At 43.1% G+C, this 23,178-nt stretch overlaps 1 protein-coding gene across 1 annotated transcript in view; it reads left to right on the forward strand.

The window, feature by feature from the left end:
- pou2af1 (POU class 2 homeobox associating factor 1) overlaps nt 1–17,855 on the forward strand; it is a gene marked incomplete at both ends in the record, with an annotated part of 22,967 nt that extends 5,112 nt beyond the window's left edge. The window contains 5 exons of the mRNA XM_079271535.1: nt 12,561–12,688; nt 14,502–14,535; nt 16,307–16,465; nt 16,566–16,837; nt 17,427–17,855. Of these exons, the coding sequence (XP_079127661.1) occupies nt 12,561–12,688; nt 14,502–14,535; nt 16,307–16,465; nt 16,566–16,837; nt 17,427–17,855 (1,022 nt within the window). The remainder of the gene's footprint in view (nt 1–12,560; nt 12,689–14,501; nt 14,536–16,306; nt 16,466–16,565; nt 16,838–17,426) is intronic.
- Between the last annotated feature and the right edge of the window lie 5,323 nt (nt 17,856–23,178).

A 23,178-nucleotide genomic window follows, 5' to 3' on the forward strand; every position in this document is an offset into this window, starting at 1 on the left:
AGATAATAACATTTGATCTTCTGCCGCAAAGCAGAATCTACATCTTCTTTCACATTTATTTTTGCTACATTGCTCTGTTATTACATGCTGCATACTCTCTTAAAAACACAGAGTCCATGAATGATTGAAGGACCTTCAATGAAAAAACGAAGCGATCAGATTTGAATATCTGCTGGTGAGTTAAACATTAACCTGAACAATCCACTCGGGGACTTCCCACATGAGTCTTCACACCGCAGAGCCACGAACGTTCATGTGAACTCACAAACTTGCTCCTCTGAGGAGAAGAGCGTGATGACAGAATACGTGCTTGTGATTCCTTCGTCCTCTCTCACTGTTTTACCATTTGTTCAACGGCTGCAGCTGTGCAAGCACTTTGCAGCTTTTTTCTTTCTTCTCCTCTTTAAAGTGTTTGTTTCAGGCCCTCTGAGCTCCAAACCTGGATCCTCTGCAGAGGTGAAGGGCCATCCAGTAAACCAGAGCCATTTTACCAACACGTGTGTTGTGTGTGTGTGTGTGTGTGTGTGTGCGTGACAGGGAGAGAGTGTCAGTAAGTGAAAGGTGAAAGTGAAGCCACAGCCCCCAGAGCAGATTTATTTGCTCTGCAGGTCGAGGCGTGTTTCAGGCCCTTTAAGGCATGGCATGTACACACAGGTCAAGACGGAGCAGCGCTGGAGCCTGGCACACACACACACACACACACACACTCACACACACCCACACACACACACACACACACACACACACACACACCCACACACACACACACCCACACACACACACACACACACACCCACACACACACACACACACACACACACACACACACACACACACCCACACACACACACACCCACACACACACACACACACACACACACACACACACACACACACACACACACACACACACACACACACACACACACACACACACACACACACACACACACACACACACACACACACACACACACACACACACACACACACACACACACACACACACACACACACACACACCTTCCTCCCCCAAAGTGTTCAGCCCCCCCCCCCCTCTGCGATTACATTCCTTCATTCACAGCTGCGTTTGGCTTTATTACCAAATTTGCATCACACACGCAAATACCACAGTTGACCTGTGAGAGGCCAGACAGTGAGGTTGAAGCAGTAGAAGAAGAAGTCGAAGAAGAAGAAGCACCCGCTGCACAAAGCCGAGGTCATGGCCTCAGTGTGCTGCAGACAGCATGCTGCTGAGTGTCACTGCTTCCTCAACGTTGTTCAGACCAGACCACTCCTTTATAAAGACTTCATTATTCATGGAAGTCCCCATTTCTTAATACGGTTTGAGAATTTTTCAGTATATATTTGTGTTTTGGGAAATATTATCAGGTATCGGAACATCTCGAGATGGAACACCCTTAACGAAGTGAAAACACACAATCATAACATGGACAACGCAAACGCACAGTCGGACAATATCCGTCGGATAGTCACTCTGTTTCTGCTCTGTTTCTGCTCTGTTTCTGCTCTGTTTCTGCTCTGTTTCTGCTCTGTTTCTGCTCTGTTTCTGCTCTGTTTCTGCTCTGTTTCTGGTCTCCACCAACTCCCAGAAAAAGCCTCCTCAGCTGTTGAATGCTCGGCTTTGTTCACCAGCTTGTCGCTGACTCTGTCTTGGTGCTGTTCTTGCTGGAAACAAAGCCGGTTAAAGCGGTGAGCCTGAAGTAAAACGTTAAAGTTTTGGTCAATAAAAATCGAAACAATGAGCTGAAAGATGCTAAAATGCTCCGTGAAACTGAGGCGATTATAATTTGATCAGTTTGTCACTATGATTGTCCACTTTACAAATAGTCATTAGATCCTTTCTTAATGTAAAATATGAATGAACGTAGCTTTAAGTTGACCTTACTTATAAGTATTAAGTACATACCTTCTTGAAGCTATATCATTTTTCGTGTTATTATCATAGTTGCTAGTTTGATTGCAGCTCTGGAGTTTTGCATGGCCCTGTAAGCATTTCCACCCTGACAGCATTTGGGGTTTAACTAAAACAATGGTAGCTTGTAAGTTTTTGGGGCCTCGCCAAACGTTAATCTTTAACGATGCAACATATTGCCTCAAGGAAAATTCCACGTGTGGAGGTAAATCATCAGTCTGTGCTTTCCAGGAGTTGTTATCTAAACTGTTTTAATTGTATAATCGAGTCACACTCGTCTCCGTATGCCTCTTTTTAAGTTTCCCTCAACATTGATACGTAACTCTATTCTATAATGGATTTCTATAAGATATACAGAGCATCAATATAGCAGCAAACAACTGTTATTTCAGTCAAGATATAGTGGAGGAATATCTACGTGAGCAGAGAATGAAGTCTCTCTCTCTGTGTTTTGTGCAGAGCTTCTCCTGGCTTTATTGAGATAGCTAGGTCGGCCACATGTGTCTTTAACTTGCATTCTGTCTAGTGTCCACCAGGGGGCGACTCCTCTGGTTGTATAGAAGTCTATAGAAAATGACTCTACTTCTCTCTTGATTTATTCCCTCAGTAAACATTGTAAACATGAGTTTATGTCTCAATCTCTAGTTTCAAGTCTTCTTCAATACAGCATGATGTTCATTTAGTACATTATGGTCCATTTAGAGTCACACAGACCATAAAGCAGGGGATGCTTTAGGGCGGGGCTACACAGTGATTGACAGGTCTCTAGCAGGGACGTATACGGCGTCTCTACGTCACTCCTCGGTCCAGATATGCTCACTTCTGTTAAAAAAACATGATAGCGACGGCCAAAATGCCGAAGTTGAGGCTTCAGAACGTCAGTCCACAAACCGATGAGTGGCGTCGTGACGGCTGCGTCCACCTCTTACACACAGTCTGTGGGTCGGACCCAGCCAGCTTAGCCGGCGCCCTATTTGACAGCCATGTGACGGCAATAGATACGCTCTGAATTCTGTATTTAGCTTCTTTTAAAACTGATGACCTCTGGAACCTCTGGAAGGAATGTGGCAGTTTCTCCCCTGATACAGTGAGATGCTATCTGACTTGACATGTTTACTCTTCAAAGTAGTAAGCACTGCTTTTCTATTTGAAAAAAAACATGTTGTGAATTCATACATCTCCATCACTTATTTCTTTACATTAAGGTAGTGAACGATCCTCAGGCTCTTGTGTGCACTTGTAGTTGACATAAGACCTGAGATAGGAATCCACTGACTCTGTCTGGCTCAGTAGAGCTTCTGATGGAGGTAGCAGCCCAAAGTGAAAGCAGTGGTGAGACCATCAGTGGCCAGTTATCTGCGCTGATAACTGAATGACACACTGCTGAAGCAAATCCAGACCACACTCATTTGAACACCAATGATGTCTGGGCGAACACCTCGTTACGAGCTCTCCCCTCTTTGCATCTGCATCACCCAACACTTTGCATCCCTCAGGGCTCACATTCAAAATCCAGCGGATTAATGGACGCATTAGAGCTGCAGGGAAACATGTAAATCTGGGCTTTTTCTCCACTCTGAGTCTTATATTGCTGAGCAACTTATGATCCTCAGGACAGCAAGAGGTGAAGGGAGTTAACCCAACTTGTATTTGCAATTAAGAGATTATAATATATTTAAGGTGAACACGAACCTTTATGATTTAAATGTGTATCTAATAGAGAGCTGAGGGATGAGGTAGTAAAGAAACGTTTCAGGTTTAGCTCATCAAAATAATCTTCACTAATGAACTCCACTTTTATGATGTTTGAAGCGTAAAGTAAAAAGCTAACATTTAAAGGAAAGCTAAAGGAACTCCACCACGGTCACCTGACTTCACGTTAGTCTATATCGGAACTCCACCACGGTCACCTGACTTCACGTTAGTCTATATCGGAACTCCACCACGGTCACATGACTTCACGTTAGTCTATAAAGGAACTCCACCACGGTCACGTGACTTCGCGTTAGTCTATAAAGGAACTCCACCACGGTCACGTGACTTCGCGTTAGTCTATATCGGAACTCCACCACGGTCACCTGACTTCACGTTAGTCTATATCGGAACTCCACCACGGTCACGTGACTTCGCGTTAGTCTATAAAGGAACTCCACCACGGTCACATGACTTCACGTTAGTCTATAAAGGAACTCCACCACGGTCACGTGACTTCGCGTTAGTCTATATCGGAACTCCACCACGGTCACGTGACTTCGCGTTAGTCTATAAAGGAACTCCACCACGGTCACGTGACTTCGCGTTAGTCTATATCGGAACTCCACCACGGTCACCTGACTTCACGTTAGTCTATATCGGAACTCCACCACGGTCACGTGACTTCGCGTTAGTCTATAAAGGAACTCCACCACGGTCACATGACTTCACGTTAGTCTATAAAGGAACTCCACCATGGTCACGTGACTTCACGTTAGTCTATAAAGGAACTCCACCACGGTCACGTGACTTCACGTTAGTCTATAGAGCAACTCCACCACGGTCACATGACTTCACGTTAGTCTATAAAGGAACTCCACCACGGTCACGTGACTTCGCGTTAGTCTATAAAGGAACTCCACCACGGTCACATGACTTCACGTTAGTCTATAAAGGAACTCCACCACGGTCACGTGACTTCACGTTAGTCTATAAAGGAACTCCACCACGGTCACGTGACTTCACGTTAGTCTATAAAGGAACTCCACCACGGTCACGTGACTTCACGTTAGTCTATAAAGGAACTCCACCACGGTCACGTGACTTCACGTTAGTCTATAAAGGAACTCCAGCGCGGTCACGTGACTTCACGTTAGTCTATAAAGGAACTCCACCACGGTCACCTGACTTCGCGTTAGTCTATATCGGAACTCCACCACGGTCACCTGACTTCACGTTAGTCTATATCGGAACTCCACCACGGTCACGTGACTTCGCGTTAGTCTATAAAGGAACTCCACCACGGTCACATGACTTCACGTTAGTCTATAAAGGAACTCCACCACGGTCACGTGACTTCGCGTTAGTCTATATCGGAACTCCACCACGGTCACGTGACTTCGCGTTAGTCTATAAAGGAACTCCACCACGGTCACATGACTTCACGTTAGTCTATAAAGGAACTCCACCACGGTCACGTGACTTCGCGTTAGTCTATATCGGAACTCCACCACGGTCACGTGACTTCGCGTTAGTCTATAAAGGAACTCCACCACGGTCACATGACTTCACGTTAGTCTATAAAGGAACTCCACCACGGTCACATGACTTCACGTTAGTCTATAAAGGAACTCCACCACGGTCACGTGACTTCACGTTAGTCTATAAAGGAACTCCACCACGGTCACGTGACTTCGCGTTAGTCTATATCGGAACTCCACCACGGTCACGTGACTTCACGTTAGTCTATAAAGGAACTCCACCACGGTCACCTGACTTCACGTTAGTCTATAGAGGAACTCCACCACGGTCACGTGACTTCACGTTAGTCTATAAAGGAACTCCACCGCGGTCACGTGACTTCACGTTAGTCTGTAAAGGAACTCCACCGCGGTCACGTGACTTCACGTTAGTCTGTAAAGGAACTCCACCACGGTCACGTGACTTCACGTCTCCACCACTAAGCTAAAGGAGGACTCGTGTTCTAGTGAGGACGTTTAGTCGTCTCATTTAGACTCTTTAAGATTCACCAGAGGGGCGTTCACTGACCTATTTTATATCAGAGAACTAAACATGAAAAAACTCTTCAGCTCCTTTTGTCAGACATCTAACGAAAAAAACACATTGACTTCAAGACGAGTGAACAGGAAGTGGAATAATGCCGAGTCATTTCCTGGCTCGAGGACTCATTTCTGCAGAACTCTATAGGACCAAACTTAAATGCATTGTTTGCCTGTAGTAGCAGTTGTTTGCTTTCTTATCATCGTTGACAGTGGATTCCAATTTCAAGATAAAACAAGCAACTGGTTTCTGTTTCTGACTCCTTTTAAATTCCTACAAAATAAAATACATCTAAATGTGTAAGAAACAAACAAACATTCATTTCCGCAGTGAAACATGCAGACGTGTCTTCTGAGTTTCTGCTTGCGGTTTCTGAACGTTGCTGGCCAGTGAACCTTGAAGAGCATGCAAGTGTTTCCCTGCTGCAACACTCGACCGACCAACACAGAGCAGTTTCAGGGTCAGGATTAAATCTAGTCTCCAGATGTTTGTAGCTGTTCACGATGCTGTTTTGATGAACAGTTCTTTCTTCTGCCTCGAGTGAGGATGCAGAGGAAAAGATGCACCGACTGAAAAGTTCAGTGCTCAGAAAGAGGGACAATGCAACTGAGCTGCATGAAATATCACACAATGAACTGAATATCAAACAGTTGTTTCTAACTCAGTATTTCAACATCCTTTATTAACCCTAACTAAATATTTCACCATCTAAGAAACAACTGTTTTTAAAGTGTGTCAGTTAGTCCTCATTCTGCTTGGCCCCAAATATATAAATATTAAACACGTGACACAAGTTGGTATCTTTGAAGTTTAATCAATTTGTTCCTGCCAAACCTTTAAACCGTCTCACGAGCCTCTTTCACGTTTCCAAAAGAGGAAGTCCACCACAGTGAAATGACTGGAAACAACACAACTGCCGGCTGCGTCACAACCATTTCCACCGAACATCGTTCAATCTGCAGCTGCCTTTCAATTCATTCTGTGGAAATAAGGCAAAGAGTCGATTTCATCGGAACCTGTTCAGAGATGCAACGTTACAGGGAACAAGAATGTTTTCTTCCCGTTAAACTCGGGTTTCTTGTTTATGAGCTGAAATCGACTGACTTCCTTGTAATCGTCTCAGAAAACATCAACAAACGGGATAAGATCTCTGAACTGAAGTGCTCTGTGTGTCGATTTATGTAACCGCAGTCATTTTGAGACATCGACACAATTACCCAAACAAATGACACCGTTGGCAAGAAGCCTGGCAGCTAATGCCGGTGTGTGTGTGTGTGTGTGTGTGTGTGCTCTTTGTTTGACTGGATGGTGCCAACAGGCCTCAATTTGGGAGGAGGAGGAGGAGGAGGAGGGGGTTTTGGGGATTTAGCCTGTATGGCCTGAGGGTGAAGTAAAAAACGGTCAGGGGGGCATGTTGTTGCAGTCAATATCGTTTTATACTTGTGTTTTTGTGTGTGTGTGTGTTTTTAACTGTCTTCTCTTCTTAACTACCTCTTTTGTGAGGCATCACTCGTGTTTATCTGAATCACAATTAACTTAAATAAGACAAAGGCTTTAAATGTCGGTATTTAAAGCAAATGTACACAAAGTTCATATAAGCTTCAACAGGTGTGAGGAACGTTTTTTTTCTCATTTCATAATATTTTGTGCCCCGAAGAGAAGCAAAAGTCCAGCAACATGTCCTGCTTCTATAAAGTATTTTAAAAATAAACGTACGTCTTCATTGGAAACAACTTAGTAAGGTTAAAGCAGCAGAACTGCTGAGTAAGGTTAAAGCAGCAGAACTGCTGAGTTAGGTTCAGGACAAGATGATGAAAGATCGGCCCGCGTAAACACAAATGCATTATAACGCGCAGACTGAAACCAACTCGCTTACACATTACTAAGCATCACAAAATGGTCAGGTTATCGTACATCGTGGCGCTTTCGGCATTACTCCGCCCACGTCTAACCTGTCGGATTACGCTGGAACATGAACCTGAACGAGATGTTGACTCACCTCTGTTTCTCCAGTTGAGCTTTGAAATAAAGCCTGATGACTCTTATCGAGATCTTCAGATTATGCAGCATAATGACTGTAAAATGGGCAAATTCTCTGCTCGCATGCCTCAACGGGTCAGCGTGGGCAAACTCTCCGCTCTGACACACCGACCCGGCTGTGGGGCTCGTACCTGTCCCATGCTGGCTCCACTCCACTGGTGGATTCTGGATTCCTTTCAGAATGGTGATGATTACTGAACAAGCCCCAATATGCAGCTTCATCCTCGTGTTGCAACACATTGAACTATTTCAGGTGGTTCTGAAACGTTCTGTATGAGTGTTCATGTTAGTTTAAAACTATATATTTTTAAAGAGAAATAAAAACCCATCTTTCATGGAGTGTTTTATAATCTGATGTTTTTTGTTGTTAATTATTATGTCGGATTCTATACAGAGTCTTATGTGTTTTTATGGTTCTCGTATTTATACATATCTTATTTGTTATTTTATTTCACTCCAATTTGACTTAATCAACGTGTTTTTGTCATTTGAGTCTGTTTTTATATTGAATTGAGTTGAATTTGATGCTGTTGTATTTTATTTTATTCAGTGCCTTTCTTTGATCGTCTTTCTGAAGAAATCGTCGTGATGTTGCTCATTGTTGTTGGACTGACGTTTTGAAGTCTCAAGTTCGGCATTTTGGCCGTCGCCATCTTGCTTTTTGCAACCAGTGAACAGGAAGTGACCATATCTGGACTGAGGAGGAGTGACGTAGAGACGCCGTATACGTCTCTGGTAGAGACCTGTCAATCACTGTGTAGCCCCGCCCTAAAGCATCCCCTGCTTTATGGTCTGTGTGACTCTAAATGGACCATAATGTACTAAATGAACATCATGCTGTATTGAAGAAGACTTGAAACTAGAGATTGAGACATAAACTCATGTTTACAATGTTTACTGAGGGAATAAATCAAGAGAGAAGTAGAGTCATTTTCTATAGACTTCTATACAACCAGAGGAGTCGCCCCCTGGTGGACACTAGAGAGAATGCATGTTAAAGACACATGTGGCCGACCTAGCTATCTCAATAAAGCCAGGAGAAGCTCTGCACAAAACACAGAGAGAGAGACTTCATTCTCTGCTCACGTAGATATTCCTCCACTATATCTTGACTGAAATAACAGTTGTTTGCTGCTATATTGATGCTCTGTATATCTTATAGAAATCCATTATTGTTGCATCGTTAAAGATTAACGTTTGGCGAGGCCCCAAAAACTTACAAGCTACCATTGTTTTAGTTAAACCCCAAATGCTGTCAGGGTGGAAATGCTTACAGGGCCATGCAAAACTCCAGAGCTGCAATCAAACTAGCAACTATGATAATAACACGAAAAATTATATAGCTTCAAGAAGTTATGTACTTAATACTTATAAGTAAGGTCAACTTAAAGCTACGTTCATTCATATTTTACATTGAGAGAGGAAAGGTAACAGGTTAAAAGGTAACATAACTCCTGCTAAAGCTCGAAATTGATGTTTTACATTTCTGAATTTGTACGAATTAAACAAACAAGACACAAAATGTAGGTTAGTGAACTTTGGTGATTGGTGTATCTTTGCACTTTTGACAGAGCCAGGCTGTTTCCCCCTGCTTCCTGTCAACATGCTAAGCTAGGCTAACCAGCTCCCTGCTGAGATTGATAGCGATCTTCTTGTCTCAAACCAAGCAAATCAGCGTATTTTAAATGTTGCTACATACCTTTCAATTTGATCATAATAGCTGTATCAAGAACACAATAAATTAATTGATTATTTAAATGTGAAGAACTTTTCTTGCTTATGGATGAAACCAAGAGCTTTATTCATAACTTTTGATGAAAGTCACAGAGTCAAATTTTTCTCAGACAAACTTTTTGTGAAACTTGGTTTGGTGGGGAAGGCTAGGAAGGAAGTTCGTCTTACACACACACACACACACACACACATTATTTGCATCAGCGATATTTTGATATACTTTTCTTTATCTCTCCGTGATGCATTTGAATGTCTTGATGCCATTCTTCTTTACATCTTCATTTCTGCGTCATCGTGGCCTTTTTGTTTCTTTTATAAAAAATGTTTTTCTTGCAGTTATGATTAAACTTAAATAGTATCAGCACCTGAAACCAGATGCATTGGGGGGGGGGGGGGGGCGAGAATGTGTGGCGAGAGAGCTGTGTAATCCCATGGGGGCTGTTAGCCGGCTTCAGGCTGCTATAAAGCCCGTCAGTCAACCCGCCACTTTGATTTTCTGCAGTTTAACTATATGACATAATCCAGATAAGCAGTATGCACTGGGAGAAATGTAAGTACAAAACATCATTGCTGTTATATTTTTAAAAAAACCTCAGGAAAACTCTCTCATTGCAGATTGTCCTATTTTATGTAAATCTGACAAATTGACTTGAATAATAATCTAAAATCTGCTTTTTATTTGTTCATTTTGAATTGTTCAAATGGGAATTTCGCTTTTTGTGTACGTTACATTTCTTTGATGAAGTAAACACAAAAACATGAGCTTAATATTCTGTTCAATATAATGCAATCCAGTCCGATACACACAGCCATTGTGGAGCGTAACTGTTCTGTCTTTACTCCAAGTTATTTTAGAATAAATATCTGGTTGGAAACGTGACAAAACGTGTTTGATTTTCCAATAATTGTAATAAATTGTCAGAATTAATTTGACTGTTCGCTAATCAGAAATGAACTGACGGATGGATGTGCACAGTGTTCAGCGTATTACGTGTCATTTAGAACATTTACTTTGAGTTCTTTAAAGGACCAACAGAAGGAAAGGACAGTTTCAGGATCAGCACTGAAGCTGTTTTCGGACTCTTTTGGAAAGAGGAAGGTGTTCATTTTGATGTTGGCTATGTGTTGCTATAAGGCTGTAATCTTGATATGCAAAATGGCAGCAGGCTTCTCCACCACTGTAAAACACTGCACAGCTGTGGAGCTTCCTCTTTTCTTCTCTGGCATGCGCTGATTGTTTATCGTCTGTGTTTGTGCATGTGTGATTGTTTAAAACACAAAATCTTCTGTTCATTCAAGTTTCCGTTCAGAGATCTGTTACAGTTGTTTGAAGTTTGCATTTATGACATTTATTTCCTTGTGTTTTTTTTGGAACATATCCTTCTGTATGTTGGGCACACTTTTTCACCATTTAAATTCTTTAAAAGGATCTCTGTACGACATTCAGAGCGTTACTATTGAAGATAATAAATTGGTTGCCGTTGTTTGCACCGTTGGCGTTGTTTGCACCGTTAGCTTTGTTTGCACAGTCAGCGCTGTTTGCACCGTCAGCGTTGTTTGCATCGTCAGCGCTGTTTGCACCGTCAGCGTTGTTTGCACCGTTAGCGTTGTTTGCACCGTTAGCATTGTTTGCACTGTTAGTTTCTACGGCTCAGCTGTTGCCACACTCATGTAATGGTATCGTGACACCAGGGTTTGGCTCGAGTCATCGAGGCAGGGACAGGACGTTTGGGGAGAAGGATGCTCGGATCATATTCTGTGCATTTTCATACCGAACTTCCGACTGCTCAGCTGTCAAATGAATGGAAGTATGATGTGATTTATGGGATGTTGTACCAACTTGATGGTATTGTGCAGTCCATATTCTAATAAAAGCATGGTGACTTATGGATACAATGGAGTCCTGCTGGTCTCTTTGGTGGTGGTGGTGCATGTATGAAGATCACCCATCAACATCTGCAGAAAGCTCACTCTTTGTGGCCTCGGGCCGTACAGACTGTGTACAGTTAGAGGCTTTGAGTTTATTCAAGAGAGGCCCCGTCGGTCGGATCAGATTTTTCCTCATGCTTCTACTTGCAGAGAGTCATCGACTGAAGTCAGCGTGTCTCCACAGGACACTGAGCCCTGATGTTTCATTACATACGTCTTCAGAGGAATACAAGTGCATGAGTTCAGAAGAAGTCTTCATGATGGTGGAAGCCACACATCATTTTGGTTTGACTGCAGCCTGTGTGGTTATGTGACCAATAAGAAATTACATATTATTTTGTCATTTTGGACAGAATTTACTTCATTGTGTGAGCAGCTGTTGCATCATGGTGCCAGATTCAAAATATGTTGTGAATATTTATGCATGCAAAATAAATAAATCTATGACAATAAGTCTCCATGTTGTCGTTTTGCACAAAGTGTCCGACCCTCAAAGGGTTATTTTACCGCTCCGTCTTAAACTTAATATTCTGCTCTTTCTCCTAAACTTGGCAAATAAAATAAACAACAAAAAAAGTCAAGATTTTCATCGTAATCCAGCATAAAGTCCATCCCTGATATGAATACATTATTCAGACTGTTGATAAACAACATGAAGATGAGAGGCTATGATGATGGCTATGTCTCTCGCTCTCCATATATATATATCTCTCTCTGTCTCTCTCTCTGTCTCTCTCTCTCTCTCTGTCTCTCTCTCTGTCTCTCTCTCTCTCTCTGTCTCTCTCTCTGTCTCTCTCTCTCTCTCTCTCTCTCTCTCTCTCTCTCTCTCTCTCTCTCTCTCTCTCGCTCTGTCTCTCTCTCTCTCTCTCTCTCTCTCTCTCTCTCTCTCTCGCTCTGTCTCTCTCTCTCTCTCTCTGTCTCTCTCTCTCTCTCGCTCTGTCTCTCGCTCTGTCTCTCGCTCTGTCTCTCTCTCTCTCGCTCTGTCTCTCTCTCTCTCTCGCTCTGTCTCTCGCTCTGTCTCTCGCTCTGTCTCTCTCTCTCTCTCTCTGTCTCTCGCTCTGTCTCTCTCTCTCTCTCTCTCTCTCTCGCTCTGTCTCTCTCTCTCTCTCTCTCTCTCTCTCTCTCTCTCTCTCTCGCTCTGTCTCTCTCTCTCTCTCTCTCTCTCTAGCATCACCACCAGGCCTGGCCCGGTCCAGACCGTACCAAGGTGTTCGAGTCAGAGACCCGGTCAAAGAGCTGCTGCGGAGGAAGAGAAGTCTGGAGCTGCACAGAACCAAGGCGGCGCCCTCTGCTGCGGTGAGGGCAACATGACATCGGTCTTAAACTGTTTGAATGCCTTTTGTGAGGTTTATGCTGCGATGCGATGATTCCTCATCACATATTTACATACGGGTACATTGTAAACATCAGGAAAGTTTCCCACAGGTTGTTGGGAACACATGCTCAGCCCTCCGGCCTTTCCAAAGAAAACCCCTTCGCAAATATTGGATTCGCTGTAACTGTATGACAGCAGCAGGCAGTCACTGGACAAACAAGCCCAGGATTTACGTTGGCAGCAGTTACAGTGTGGAGCAATGATTGCTCAGGAATCACAATCTGTCGGACTAATCACACGTTTAAACACCAGAAAACATACCAGAAATAAAACAGAAAAATACTTGTGTTTGTTTTAATCGATTAGCTTGCATGATAAACTCGTTGACGTCTGAATCACGTCTGAATAACATCGCTGCGTCTCCATGGAGACGTTCTTCACCGATCACAGCTGACTGCGGCACAGATCACAAGACATGCAGAAGTCCGTTTTTATTCTTCAACATTGTTGAACAAATTATAGATGTCATTTTCACGCGCTTTAAGGAAAGACCCCCGTGGGGCCATCAGGATGTGATCAGTCAGGATCCTGCCTCGGGGTCCAGGTGTTTTTCCATGACGGTTACAGCCGTCCCCTGCACGGCTCCAGGGCTGGGCACACAGCCCATGCAAAATCACTTGCAGCCTTGCCAACAAGCCCTCCCACTATTTATTAGTCCTACTACACCAGGAGAACACACACACACACACACACACACACACACACACACACACACACACACACATACACACACACAGTTCACTGATATTATGCATTCTATATCCCCATCACAACTAAATGCCGACCTTAAACATAAAGTGAACCTTTTTTTAAATTTGAAACAACAAACCTGAATATAGCAGCAACATACACACGAGTTTCTTGAGCTGCTTTCCATCAACACATACGACAGTAGATGAACCGAAACCTGATTCTAACCTGAACCTTCAAACAGTCTGAGCCCTCAAAACTGACAACTTATCCTCATGCAACTGTCCACCGTGGACAGACCCGGATCCTCCAGCAGAGACCGGTCCACCGTGGACAGACCCGGATCCTCCAGCAGAGACCGGTCCACCGTGGACAGACCCGGACCTGCTCCAGAGGGAGGAGGACTTTAAAGTGTGACAGGTCCCTCAGAGGGCAGGTCTTTGTTTGTGCAGATTTGTCCGGTGTGAACGACAGCAGGCTGACATGATGTAAAAGGATCACTGCTCAGCCACCGAGCTTTGGTTTCAGGTCCTTGTGTTTGCCGTAGTGCCTCGTTAAAGAGCCCTCAGTTTACTGTCAAACACACCCAGTCAGGACGCGCTTCACCACAAATCTTATTAGGTTTGATGTTACTGAACCTGATCCAACCCTCAGGAACTCATTGTCCTTTTTTATTTGTCTAAGGACCAAATACGAAGCAGGAAAAATAATCTTCCTGTGACTGTCAGCACCCAAAGTAAAAGTGACATTGGAGGAGTTTCGTGTTGCGTAATGATGGAGCGCTGTAAACTCTCCACCTGCTGTCAGAGCCGGAACACTAACCAGCTCCAGGACCTCTGCAGTCCTTCAGGCCTCTGACAGCCCACATGCCCTGCAGGACCGTCGCTGCTGCTCCTTTCAGGTTCTACTGTGCTGCTGCGTAACTCACCCCACTAGGGAAGTTTATATTTATGAGCATATGCATGTCTCTCCAGATTTATGTAACATTGTTTTTGTCCCATATATGTTTACATAATTAACGTATTACTCATTTTTGTTCTGCAGTGCACTTGCCCTGTGACCAGTATGGATGACGAAGGTTCATCTTGTCTTACATGAGATGCTCACACTGTGTGAGCACATTCAGCACTTCAGGACCGATGTGAAACCACAACATTAACAACCTGTTTTTACGGGAATGAAAATTGATCTGATAAATCTGGAAATGTCTGAACATTTGGATCCTTACCCAGAAACAATAAGCACTGAACCACAAACTGAAAGTTAAAGATCTATGAAGATACTTTTATGTGGGATTTTTCATTGATGACCTTAAGCAGACTCGTCTGTTATGTTTTTGTCTTTTGTCATTTGTCTGACAAAATGATGAAGATTTGGGTTCAAATAAGCATGTTTGATACAAGTTAAAGTTAGTACAGGGAGCTTTCATGTTGTGTTGTTTCTGTCGCCCCTGTGGACTACAGTGGTCGTGTCTCTGAGCTCCAGAGTCTCTTTAGAACACCTCTCATGTTACTGCAGCAGGTCTGACAGTCTGCTCCTCTCAGTCCTGGTTCTGGTTCTCCCGTGCCTCCCTTCCCTCCAGCGGGTCCAGCAATACGTCCTGGGTCTCCAGCAGAGAGGAGGAGCTCTGCTCCTGGAGGAGGAGGAGGAGGAGGAGGAGGAGGAGGAGGAGGAGCTGAGCTCTCCTCCTCCCACCAGAGCTCAGACTGGACCGGTCTCTGCTGGAGGATCTGGGTCCGTCCACGGTGGACCGGTCTCTGCTGGAGTCTGAGCTGAAGGAGGTTCTGGTGAACCTGCATGAGTTCATCTGGTTTCACCAGAATCCGACCCGGTGGCTCCGATGACGAGCATCAAGAACAACTCTATAGAAACAGACCATCTTCTCTCTGATGGTCTCTGTACTGATGGAGGTCTGATAGAGGACCAGGACTACACTGAGACTGGTTCAGGACCAGATAGAAGTACCTCACAGTAATTTTAAGTTGTATACTTAAGTTACTTTACATCTTTTGCAAAGAACAACCAGGAGAAAATTCATTCAATGTATCTGCAGATGCTCAAAATGTGACCGTACACTTCTGTGGATGTCAGCTCAATGTGACCTGCAGCATAATAACTAGAGCTTGTTCAGCCCATCCGATTGCCGACAATGCCTTCAGTTATGTGGATCACTTAAATCTTCGACTGGTTCGTTTGCAAGATGAGTCGTGTTGGGACCGACGTGATCTCGCTAGGCGCTCATCTGGCAGAGATAACAACACTTTCAAAGTGCAAATGTCAGCGTTTAAAAGTGTGAACTTGTCCTTTGAGAGGTTTTGAGAGTTTCAATTTTTGTTCACTTTCATAATTTGCCTCCATCTGTGGGAGCAGCTGGACTCCACCCGCCTCTCTTTGAACAAAGCTGATCTGTTGCGAGACAATCGTATCCGTTGGGCCTCCAGGGATCGTCATAAATTGCAGTTTGGAGGTTTTACAGTTCACTTTTTCTCAGTGAAAGACATCCGTCCAGTGCGGTCTGCCTTGTTAGGATCTAACATATAATCTTGTGAATCGCAGGTATATAATTAACAATATCAGTTGCCATTATGTATGGCAAACATAAATGATGATATACATGCAGTTTAGCAGTAAATTAGGCAAATTAACCAGCTTGTCTTTTATCTATCCGGCCTGGCTCTTCTAGTTCTGGTCTAGTGTTTCGATTGTTGCAAAGAAAATCTATTTATCTCACGTCTTATCATGTTAAAACATTTGACAAACCCTTCGAGTTCGTACTTGTATTTGAGCACACAAACAAATTCCGGCTGATATCTCAATACTAACACACTTTAGTCATAATCTCCACTCAGCTGCTGCTCACACCTGCACTCAAAGTGGATATACTTCATATTTATATGTCAACATTGACAGACTTCTGGTTATGGTTCTACTGCAAATGATTGATATGCTCATCTGTTCTTCTTTTAAGGATGTGGTCACACACAACAACCAGTCATCATACACACAAGGTAGCAGCTGATTGATTGACAATTGATTGCTGGAGTAAAAACGTGTGCCTCTGTCTCCGTCTTTGAAGACTAACACTCAGACTTGTCCTCCGTCAATCAGGGATGTTTGTCTCTGACGCTGCCGAGCCGGCGGCGGTCACTGATGGAGGGCTGCAGCAGTGTGCAGGGTGGAGAGCTGCACCGGCTGGTGGGGGCCTGCAGCCCGGTGTGACGTTGTGGTCTTCATCGGAGTACAACCAGCAGGACGCCCCGGCTCAGACTCTGGCCTACCCTCCGACCTCCGCCCTCACCGCTGACGTGTACATGCAGACTATGTGCCCCAGCTACACCATGCTGACCTACACGCACACACCGCTGCTCACCAACTTCGGGGTGAGGAGGAGAAACCTTTACCCCTTCTTTTTGGCATCTTATTACATTTATACGGGTTAACAGAAATCTATTACCTTGTTGGTAAATTCATCGTACAACACATTTGTCACTCCCAACTCGTCAAACACCGACACTTGGTCGGTGCCCCTTTGCACTAAAGATTGATGCACTCGCTGCTCCTCTAGCGTTAGATTGTTAACGCGTCGGTACAGCGAGTAAATATACGCTCGCAACGTATCCTCATGCAACGGTTCCGATGATATTTTACGTAAAGTTACTCCTCAAGTTTTACAAATGTTCAGCGATATGTGTCAATTTCTGCTCCTGACATCACTTCCGTCTTCACAGGAAACTTTAGTCAGGTTTAATGAAAGATGGTGAAACACTGAGTTCGGTTTAAGAAAAGGTTTCTGTGTGCTGGGTAGGAACTACTGTGCATTTATGTTTGGTGGTATAGCTGCGAACGCCCAATGAGATCAGCCTGATCTGTGACTCAAGGGAGATACTTACGCGTCTTTGTTTGTGTCTTTGCTAGTTTTAGTTCCTTCGGGTTCATCGTGAACATTTAAATCATTTGCTGTCGTTTCAGACCATACCTGTGGTGCCAGCACCAGGCTCCATCCCTCAGATGGAGCTCCCAGACTCAGGGTTGACCTACCTCCCCTGGGCCCAGCCGATCACCACCATATCCACCATGTCGAACCAGGTCCACTTTGGCCCCGGCTCTGCAGCGCTGCCCGGGTCTCCTCTGCTCCACATGCCCTTATCCATGTCTTTGACCACCATGATACCTCAGCTGGAGGCTCCTGGCGCAGATCATCCGCAGATACTGGACCTCCCGCAGCGACCAGAACACCAAATGGACCCGGATCTACAAGGCCAGTCTCTGGATGAAGATCCAGTGGTGGATGCGGAGGCACCGAGCCTCCTGGATAAACTTCTGGAGGATCAAAAGGCCGATGGTGAAGAGGAGGACAAAGACTCGTACAGCAGCTCACTCTTCATTTCAAATGCTTGAAGATATGAGAGATCTTCTGTTCAAAGAGAGAAGCATTCTGTTTCTGTTTGTTTCTCAGGGACCATCTTCAAAGGATAATCTGGGTTCATAATAACTTGTATTGATTATGAAATATGCTTTAGGGCGGGGCTACACTGTGATTGACAGGTCTCCACCACATTGTCTCTGGTCTGGCAGTTGTCCTTGTTTTCGTCTTACAACTTTAACTCTTTCTTTACCTCCTATAACAAGGTCCATAGGGGCATCTCAACAAATAAACATGTTATATTATATTATATAAGTGTTATTTACTGATTGTTTTCCTGTTGGAATACATGTTAAATATTTAACTGCCAAGTAATAATGCGTGTTTGATACTTACATTTTTTTTGCATTATCATACTGGGATGTTTGCTGACATTGATAAGAAGGCCCAACCTAGAACATGTTCCACCAGCCGCCACTGTTCTGTTCGTTACAACAGAGTGCGTTGAGCCGTCTGACTTGAGGACTTTGACCCAGAACTCACTCTTTCTCTTGGCAATGAAGGCCTGAGAGTCTCAGGCCTTCATTGTCCCCCCCCCCCCCCCCCCCCCCACGGGGGAAACCGACATTGTGGGAGGGGCCTTAACTTATCCGTCTAATCTCACACCTGGAAACACCTGAGATCGTATCACAGGGAGAGAAAAAAAACAAAAAGACGTGCTCACATATGGGGGCATGGGAAGTTAGCTTCGGCTCATGTAAAGATTCATATTTGTGAAACCAAATCAAATGCTCAAGAGTGGAGGTTAAAATAGAGGACAGAGAACATGACAGACAGGTGAATGTAATTATGCATGAGAGGGGTTATGAGTTCATTGTTTTATGGGTAAACTCCTCGGTTAACTCAACACGACGGCTTTCCGAGGTTTTTGTCATCGAGTTTGTTTTGTACGAACTTGACGAGAATGTAAGTGCCATTTTAAGATCAGAGTTTCAACTCCTCCTGTAGACATTTAGAAATACGCCTCTCATCGTCCGTCTGCTCTCTTTGATTCTGGACAAATGATTTAGCCGATGACTCACTCGGTTAGCGTGCGTTATTCTTAAAGTGCATGAAGGACTGAGCAGCTAACAGCAAAGATAAACAGTGTAAGGTAATGTCACGGAGCCGCTAAGGCCGGTCTTTCTGCTCTTTGCTTTCGGTGCATCAGCACTCACAGTATATTTCATCTTAAATGCAGATTTCCAGGCGGTGGTGTCTGACGAGAGTCCTTTAAAGACCTACATTCATCTTCGGGCCCAGAGGCGTTGCAGGAACGTGTCCGTGCAGAAAGCTTTGATAGCACGCAGGGCCACAGGAAAGCACACAGCGACTGAGAGGTTGAGCCTCAGGGTCTCAGGGCTCTGGCTCCAAAACCAGGCTGAGAACACACATCCCACAATTCATCCCAAATTCGAGGCCTTTTCAACCTGACGCCCGAAGCAACAAATGCCTTTTACAAACTGACATCGTAGCGCCACTTTGTAGTAATTCATGCTGTAGACAGGGCTCATAAGATGTAACGAATGGAATAACCAAAGGTTGCACATGTTAATAAGTCATTTATAAAGGAAGCTTGAATCATGCCGAGGATGTTTAGATCCGCCGGTGGATCTAAACATCCTTAAACTGGACGAACTGCATCTGCTGAGGAAGACCATGCGATACGCTCGAAAGCTCCAGAGATTATAAAGTTTGACAGCTGTTGCTCACAAAGCCAAGAATGAGCTTTCAATCTCAGGTCTGATAATGATTATTGATTAAAACATGAAAATGTAGAAATGACCAGGATGTGTTGTTTCTTGAACGTAGACCTGGACCTGAGTGTTGGAGGACTTGTCTTCATCTCTCTGTGCATTGTGATATGCTGGAGCAAATTGTGGTTTTAAGGTTTTCTGTGTGTTATTTGATTAAACACAAACTACAAGTATGCAGTATAAGATCAGGTGATTTAATGAAGATCTTGAGGGCCCCTCTTGAAGACGAGGTCCCAGCAGGATTCATGAAATGGCCCTTATCTTTGTGCTTCATGTTTCAGTCGTACATATTCTCATCACAATAATCACAATTACAACCATGTTGCCAGTTGTCTGCTGTATCCACTCTGTAATCCAGCCAGTCTTGTATTATGCACCAAAGTAAATGAAGGTCTGAGTACACAATCAGAGCTGTTTCAGGTTTCCGTAGAGATCAGGAGGGAAGAACTGTGACTCATATTCTCAATATTTACCTTCTGAAATGACCGAGAGCCGAATAACCTTCTCAAGTGGTCTTTTAATATTTTAACTCCTGTGCTATCAAATCATATCAAACTCTTTTTTTTGTACTTTAAGAACTTAAGTAGACTCATCTTTACAGGATTAAACCCAAGAATACATATTGTTTGCAGCTGTGCTTCAGTGACATGCGGTGACGGTGTAGTGGATCGGTGGATGGTGGCCTTCAGCAGGACCCAGGACCTAGAGGAACAGTAAAACATTTAGGTAAATATTCCGATTCACTTTGTTTCCAACAGTTGGCCGAGAAGATTGATATATCATTCTCATATCTGTCGGTTAAATATGAAGCTACAGGCAGCAGTTATTAGCAGAGCATAGCATAGGGACGGGAAACGTCAAAGCTTCATGTGTTAGAGCTGCATTCTCTCTAGTGTCCACCAGGGGGCGACTCCACTGGTTGTATAGAAGTCTATGAGAAAATGACTCTACTTCTCTCTTGATTTATTACCTCAGTAAACATTGTAAACATGAGTTTATGTCTCAATCTCTAGTTTCAAGTCTTCTTCAATACAGCATGATGTTCATTTAGTACATTATGGTCCATTTAGAGTCACACAGACCATAAAGCAGGGGATGCTTTAGGGCGGGGCTACAGTGATTGACAGGTCTCTACCAGAGTCGTACACGGCGTCTCTACGTCACTCCTCAGTCCAGATGTGGTCACTTCCTGTTCACTGGTTGCAAAAAAAAAACAAGATGGCGACGGCCAAATTGTTGAGCACAAGGTTTTTGAAACACCAGTCCACAAACCAATGAGTGACTACGACCACTTCTTACATTCAGATTATGGTTTTCAGCAACTTTGGCACCCGGCTCTAAATCTTTGGCCGCCTCGATCGCTTAAGAGGTGCTGGGAGGCAGGCTAGCCGTTTCACCCTGTTTCCAGCCTTTATGCTAAGCTAAGCTAACCATCTTATATTAAGCATACAGATACGTCAGCTGTAGGCTATATATCTTCTCATCTGATTCTTGGAAAGACAGTGTTTCCCAAAATGTCAAACCAGTATATCTTCATATAAGGTGACAGCTTTCCAAAGGATGTCCTGAAAGCCCCGGAGCCCCACATCTCTGCACATCTTATACAGAAAACCTGCCAATCATCTGCCATCACTATTGCTGCCCCGCTTGCACATTTCTTTTTTCTTGGTCTTCATCCGTGAAAAAAACAGCCTTTTGCAAGAGGCACAACATCAACAACAGGAGAGCTCCTTGAACCAGCGCGGTCATGCTGTGACCTGCTCCTCCTGCGCTCAGACAACACTTATCTCTTCAAACAGGCCGAGGCGCCACACATCAGGACAGAAGGCAAGAGGAGCCTGCATCTGTTCAACTGTTCTCACGTGTAGATCATATCTCTGCATCCAGTAAGAGGGACAATGTGGGTCGAGTGTTGATTGTCACGGTTCAAAAGACGGATTTAGATTCATCTATGGGTGAAGGTGATCATTGATCAGTAAATAAACCATTGACATTTCAAGCATTACTTCCTACTTGGAACAGGCCATATTTAGTAGATATCCCACAAATAATTCCGTATCTTATCCACATAATGATGAACAAGAAAGCTTAAAGCCCTGAAAGGGTGAGAGGGTGAGAGGATGAATCCAACGAACACCAACCTGTCCTCCAGGAGGCAGCTCTCCTTGTGGACCCAGAAGTCAACGTTGATTTATTTATCACGTAACTTGTGTACTTCAGAAACAACACTTCAGTCGTCATTTCAAACTCAACCACCATCTTTTACTAACCCTAACTATGTATTTCATCATCCTTTACTAACCCTAACTATGTATTTCATCATCCTTTACTAACCCTAACTATGTATTTCATCATCTTTTACTAACCCTAACTATGTATTGCATCATCTTTTACTAACCCTAACTATGTATTTCATCATCTTTTAACCCTAACTATGTATTTAATTATCTTTTACTAACCCTAACTATGTATTTCATCATCTTTTAACCCTAACTATGTATTTAATTATCTTTTACTAACCCTAACTATGTATTTCATCATCTTTTAACCCTAACTATGTATTGCATCATCTTTTAACCCTAACTATGTATTTAATTATCTTTTACTAACCCTAACTATGTATTTCATCATCTTTTAACCCTAACTATGTATTTCATCATCTTTTAACCCTAACTATGTATTTCATCATCTTTTAACCCTAACTATGTATTGCATCATCTTTTAACCCTAACTATGTATTTAATTATCTTTTACTAACCCTAACTATGTATTTCATCATCTTTTAACCCTAACTATGTATTTAATTATCTTTTACTAACCCTAACTATGTATTTCATCATCTTTTAACCCTAACTATGTATTTCATCATCTTTTAACCCTAACTATGTATTTCATCATCTTTTAACCCTAACTATGTATTTAATTATCTTTTACTAACCCTAACTATGTATTTCATCATCTTTTAACCCTAACTATGTATTTAATTATCTTTTACTAACCCTAACTATGTATTTCATCATCTTTTAACCCTAACTATGTATTTCATCATCTTTTACTAACCCTAACTATGTATTTCATCATCCTTTACTAACCCTAACTATGTATTTCATCATCTTTTACTAACCCTAACTATGTATTTCATCATCTTTTACTAACCCTAACTATGTATTTCATCATCTTTTACTAACCCTAACTATGTATTTCATCATCTTTTACTAACCCTAACTATGTATTTCATCATCTTTTACTAACCCTAACTATGTATTTCATCATCCTTTACTAACCCTAACTATGTATTTCATCATATTTTACTAACCCTAACTATGTATTTCATCATCTTTTAACCCTAACTATGTATTTCATCATCTTTTAACCCTAACTATGTATTTTATCATCTTTTAACCCTAACTATGTATTTTATCATCTTTTAACCCTAACTATGTATTTTATCATCTTTTAACCCTAACTATGTATTTCATCATCTTTTAACCCTAACGATGTATTTTATCATCTTTTAAACCTAACTATGTTGCTTCCTGAGTCGATGAAAGTACATTTTAAA

The sequence above is a fragment of the Melanostigma gelatinosum genome (assembly GCF_949748355.1).
Source record: "Melanostigma gelatinosum genome assembly, chromosome: 7".
NCBI classification, from domain to species: Eukaryota; Metazoa; Chordata; class Actinopteri; order Perciformes; family Zoarcidae; genus Melanostigma; species Melanostigma gelatinosum.